The following is a 5,767-nucleotide window of genomic DNA, read 5'->3' on the forward strand; positions in this document are numbered from 1 at the left end:
TGTATGTGTGTATATATGTATACACACACATATATATACATATGAAGTTATACCTATTTGTTACAGGGTTAACTTTAAACCACAGAACTAATAAAAGCATTAGCAAATGAAGAAAATATCTTACAGTAAGTTATGTAAGGTGACTTAGTAAACATTTGATATGGGAACTAATTTTTGTGATTATTGGTTTTAAATCATTTGCAGGGCTCCGTCTGGCAAAGACTTGGTGCAGATGTGACAGCAGTTGAATTTTTGGGTCACGTAGGCGGAGTTGGAATTGACATGGAGATATCTAAGAACTTTCAACGGATCCTTCAAAAACAAGGGTTTAAATTTAAATTGAACACAAAGGTTACTGGAGCCACCAAGAAATCAGATGGAAAAATTGATGTTTCGTAAGTATGCTGTGGTTTATTTTTGATGTGTTATCTTTGTCTGTTTCTTTTAGAAAAACACTCAAGTTTTCAAAAACAGATTAATAAATATATTAGCTTTTTATAACTTGCAGATTGTTACTGCTTAATGTAGCTCAATATTGGTTCTCAAATAGTGCATTGAAAGTTGGTATTGGACAAATTAAGTTGGTACGGACAAATGAGCCTGGTGATCACATTGCAATACAACTTTTTATAGCCTACATTCAGCAAAGCTGAAACACCCAGCGTTTAGTAAAGTTCATTATTTTCAGACAGTTACATGGGTAAATCATTGATCATACTAATTGGGTTGCTTACTGTGTATCTGGCACTCTACTTGATAGATGCAGTGGTGCCTTGGTTCACAAACTTAATCCTTTCTGCAATTCTAGTTGGATCCGAATTGGTCATGTTCTGAATCACATTCACTGGTTAGGTTCAGAGTTGACCTTATGGGGAAATCTGATTCAGTCTGCAACCAGTTCAGTTTGCGAGCAGAATCGTGGAAAGAATTAAGTACATGAAGTGAGGTATCCCTATACTTACACAATGTAATGAAATAACTTTCCTAAGGGCCGCTACATAGATAGTGCATAGCCAGCACTTGAACTTGGGTCTTGCTGACTCTTGAGCCCTATGTGTTGATTTGTTTGGTTTTTTTTTTTTTTTAGTGACAGGGATGAACTGAAGGTGTCATATATACTAGGCAAGCACTGAGTCACATCGCCGGCTGTGAGGCCTGTGTTCTTAATTATTGTGTTATATCACCTTTTCCTTCGTACCAGGAATTGAACTCAGGACCTTGCACTTGCCAAGCAGGTGCTTGTGCTGCTGAGCTATATCCCCGGCCGCTACATCACCTTTTCAATGAAATTTTGGTGATAAACTTTAAAGGATGTGTACTTTTTTCATTTCCTTTTATGTTTATAAGGAAATAAACTTACATTGCTTGAAATGTCGTCAACACTTGAGAAATCTCTGTTCTTAAATTTCTGTTATCTCTGTAGCTATGTGTGTGATGGTTTACACTGTACTTTGTCTAGTATTGAAGCTGCTTCTGGTGGGAAAGCTGAAGTTATCACTTGCGATGTACTCTTGGTTTGCATTGGTCGACGACCTTTTACTCAGAATTTGGGACTAGAAGAACTTGGGATTGAACTGGATCCCAGAGGTAGAATTCCAGTCAATAGCAGATTCCAAACTAAAGTTCCAAAGTAAGTTGGATAATTTATATCCGTCTTTCTTTCTGTATCTCCCCCTTCCCCTGCCCTCCCCTTCTGTCTCCCCCTGTCCTATGCCCCTTAAAAAAATACTGACTTTAGGGAAGGATAGTATAATTACAAGATGTAAAATCAAGAATAACTACATTTTTTCATTGCTCAAACATTAGCACCTAAATGCATAGTTTCTGGAGTTGCAGTTGACATTTTTTTGTGACTTACTAAGTGGAAGTGTGTGTTTGTTGGAAGCGTATCTTGGCTTTCTGAAGCTCGCTGTTTCTCCTGCTCCCTGGCAGCATCTATGCTATTGGTGACGTGGTAGCTGGCCCGATGCTGGCTCACAAAGCAGAGGATGAAGGCATCATTTGTGTGGAAGGCATGGCTGGCGGCGCGGTGCACATCGACTACAACTGTGTGCCGTCGGTGATTTACACGCACCCCGAGGTTGCTTGGGTTGGCAAATCAGAAGAGCAGCTGAAGGAAGAGGTAACAGCTCTGTGCACCAGTGGTAGTTCATATATTGTTTCCTTAGGCTCATAAAGAGATCATCCACTCCTTAGCTTTACTGGCAGGAAAGGAAGGGGAGGCGAAGCTTCCTGTGTTCAAACTGCCTGCTCCAGAGCTTTTATATTTGGCTTTGAATATAACCAGATGGACAAACATTTTATTTGTTTGTATTTGTACCCAAAATACATTTCTTCAACCTGCCTTTATTTTTCTGAACAAGTGGTTGAGATTTTCACTACTGGGAATGAACCTTTTTAGAACTTATGTAGGTTCTCATTTTTTCTCTCACAGGGTATTGAGTATAAAGTTGGGAAATTCCCATTTGCTGCCAATAGCAGAGCTAAAACAAATGCTGACACAGATGGCATGGTGAAGATTATTGGACAGAAAGCAACAGACAGAGTGCTGGGAGCACATATTCTAGGACCGGTGAGTGTTGTGAAGCCAGGGAAATCCCTTTAAGGTTTCTGGAAAGCATTGCTATTTTAAAAGAAAAGAAAAAAATATTTATCTATTTATTTTTGAGACAGGGTCTTGTTATGCAGAGTAGGCTGGTCTTGATCTATGCAGCCCAGGCTGGCCTCACCTGCCTCAGCCTCCCAAGTGCCAGGATTATAGCACACCTGGCCTTGGAAAATGTTGCTATTTAAGCCACCTAGTTGTTACATTTTGATATATCCTTGCTCTGCCCTCCTCTGACCTCATCTCTTTCTGTTCTCCTTTGAGCCTTAACTTCTTAGAACATTCGCCGCCTTTCATTTTCATAATAGGCCAAGTTTATTGGCGTTTTAGGCCTTTGTGCTTGTAATATGCTCTGTCCAGGATGTTCTGCCTCAAGATCTGTGGGTGGCTGGTTCTTACTCAGATCTCAGCTCAGATATTAACCTTTAAGGGGAGCTTCAGACTCTTCTGAGTCTGAAGTGTATTCTTCCCTAGATGTGTGATTAACAGTAAAGGTGACAGAGTATTTGAGGGCTTTCTGTGCCACTTTTCCTAGATATATACATTAACCTTTTTTCATTTTTACAATAACTTTGTGAGGTAGGCACTGTTGAAGGAAATGAATGAAGCACATACAGTCGGTGAGTGGTTGAAGTGGCAAAGTTGCAGAATTTGAATCCAGGTCATCTGGCTTCAGAGGCAAAGCTCTTTTTTCTGTTAAGGTTTTTCTTTTCTTTCTTTTTTTCCTTAATTGCCACAACAAAAACTTAAGACAATTTTTATTGTCTAAAGGTCTGGTCTCTTAACTGTTGCTATCTTCTTAGTCCATAGCAGTTTTTGGCATAGAAACAAAATGACTTCTTGGCTTATTTTAAAGGGGGCTGGAGAAATGGTAAATGAAGCCGCTCTGGCTTTGGAATACGGAGCGTCCTGTGAAGATATAGCTAGAGTCTGCCATGCACATCCGGTAATTAACAACATATATCAATGACCATCTAATTTTTCCCCTGATATGCAAATAATTTGGTTTTAAATGTTACATGTCTTCTCTTGCAGACTTTATCAGAAGCGTTTAGAGAAGCAAACCTGGCTGCATCATTTGGCAAAGCGATCAACTTTTAAATTAGATCTGTTTTTTTCTGAAATCTCCTGGAAACTTTTGTAGAGGTCACATTTCCAAATAGGGCATATATGCTCACAGTTCCAAGAATTTCTAGGACTGAATTATGACACTTGTAGAAGGTGTAAAAGGTTTGGACAGAATGCAGTAATCTTGTATCTATATTTTAAATATTTTGTTTTGTACATGAACATGCAGGATAAGAGCTACATGTAGTAGCATCCTGATTGATTTTCATCAGTTCATATTTCATGCTATTTATGAAAGGTTCACCTTCACTGAATTACAGTCAAGTGGCATTTACCTCTGATTCTGTGAAGCTGGAGTTGGAGTATGGTATGTGAAGAAAGATGATCAGGTTATTTTAAATTTGGTTTTCATATTGGAAACAAGTCTGTTATTAGAACAAGATTTAAATACATATGTATAAACTGAACTTGTGTAAATAAAACGTGACCGTTTCTCCCTTGTTTTATTTAACTCCTAAACTCTTGCAGTTTAGAGGTAGAGTTCATAGGTTTAAGGAGTTTTTAAGGTTGTATTCAGGTCTACAAGTCTGAAGGATAATTATATAGCTATGCAAATTAAGCCTACCTACAAAACTCAAATATTAAATACTCAAATGTATAATAGCAAGGAATGCAAATATTAAAATAAATGTTTTATTTGTTTACTGGTTATTCTGAGTGCATGTTGAGAGATGATCCTAATTCTTTTATAACTACCGCTAGTGTGTATTTTATTATGTTTTAAAATTATTTTTGGGGAGGGAGTGATTTGAGACAGGGTCTTACTATATATAGTTCAGGCTGGCTTTGAACTCACCATGTGGCCCAGGATGGCCTCAAACTTACAGCAATGCTCCTGTCTCAGCCTCCTGAGTGCTGGGATTACAAGCATGTGCCACCATGCCTGGATATTCTTTCTTTTATAGGCCTCAATGTATCTTTTTCACACTGTAAAACAATGTTAAGGCATTTAAAAGGTCATTACTCTTTCATCTGCCTTACCAGATACCTACTGTTTAGCATACGCTTTTGGATAAACACAACATAAGGGAGTCTTCCTTTAACCTGTCTTTTCTTGTATGGATTTCATTGGTTGAGTTATAAAATTGCACTTATTGATAAATATTTAAAATAGTTATTTAAATATCTCAAAAGGTCAAGGACTAAACAGGCTTTTGCATATTATAACTCAGTTGTTTCAGACTCATTAAGTAGTTTGTAAATTTAGTATGTAACACAGACTTTTTAAAAGGAAGGTATTAAAGACCTGGAAATATACAAAGTAGAAATCACTTGATTGCGAATGAATTTTAAGTCTTCAGTTTGGTGAATGTACTCTGCATGGAATAAGATACTATCAGTTCATCGTAGGTAAAAGGGAAAAGTTTTAATCTCCAGATTTTAATTGCATTATGTGTCAGTCACATTTTCCTTTGTCCAGTGGTCTTGGGGATCATGTCATAGTCATGACCGATACATTGTAGAGACTCTGTTCCTTTAGTCAGATGAATTGGATGAACTACAGATTCTGTGTTCTGTGTTGGGTGAGGTGTAGCAGCTGAAACTTGTTTCCTTTTTTTGTAAGCTTTGCTTGTGCCGTCCTAAGTCTTTCCCAAGATTGGGCAGAACACTTGCAGGAAAGGAGGGGCTCTCTTCTGTGCCGCCGTCCTTAGATTTTCTCCTTCACAGTACGGCTGTGCGGTTGCTCCCAACTCTGCCCTCCAGTTCCTTAACCAAGGAGACCTGGCTTTTATAAAGCGAAAACGTGTTACAGATGAGACATTTGCCCGCGTGCCGTTTCCCAGAGTGCCACCTTCCTCTGCCTGTGCCTCTTGTATCTTCACGTATTTTCTTCATGAAATGTATTTTGTGCGGAGTGGCTTGTGACACGGTGGCTGGCAAACAGTAGGAAGGAAGGAGCCAGGAAGGGAGATAAACTGTCCCAGGTCCCCTAGTGACCCGGCTCCTCTTCCACCTGGACCCCACCTTTGAAGTCACCTTCTGAAAACCCCCTGTGACTCTGGAGGCTTCGGGCAACGCCCAGATACAAACCCT

At 39.0% G+C, this 5,767-nt stretch overlaps 1 protein-coding gene across 2 annotated transcripts in view; it reads left to right on the forward strand.

The window, feature by feature from the left end:
• Positions 1–4,384, forward strand: part of Dld (dihydrolipoamide dehydrogenase) — a 25,581-nt gene extending 21,197 nt beyond the window's left edge. For both annotated transcript variants that reach the window (XM_005377291.2, XM_013510668.1), the window contains exons 9-14: positions 205–395; positions 1,460–1,630; positions 1,933–2,122; positions 2,435–2,572; positions 3,462–3,551; positions 3,641–4,384. In XM_005377291.2, the coding sequence (XP_005377348.1) occupies positions 205–395; positions 1,460–1,630; positions 1,933–2,122; positions 2,435–2,572; positions 3,462–3,551; positions 3,641–3,706 (846 nt within the window). In that variant the 3' untranslated portion in view covers positions 3,707–4,384. The remainder of the gene's footprint in view (positions 1–204; positions 396–1,459; positions 1,631–1,932; positions 2,123–2,434; positions 2,573–3,461; positions 3,552–3,640) is intronic.
• The last annotated feature ends 1,383 nt before the right edge of the window (positions 4,385–5,767 follow it).

Source organism: Chinchilla lanigera, unplaced genomic scaffold (genome assembly GCF_000276665.1).
Source record: "Chinchilla lanigera isolate Chin_1 unplaced genomic scaffold, ChiLan1.0 scaffold00009, whole genome shotgun sequence".
Classification (NCBI taxonomy): Eukaryota; Metazoa; Chordata; class Mammalia; order Rodentia; family Chinchillidae; genus Chinchilla; species Chinchilla lanigera.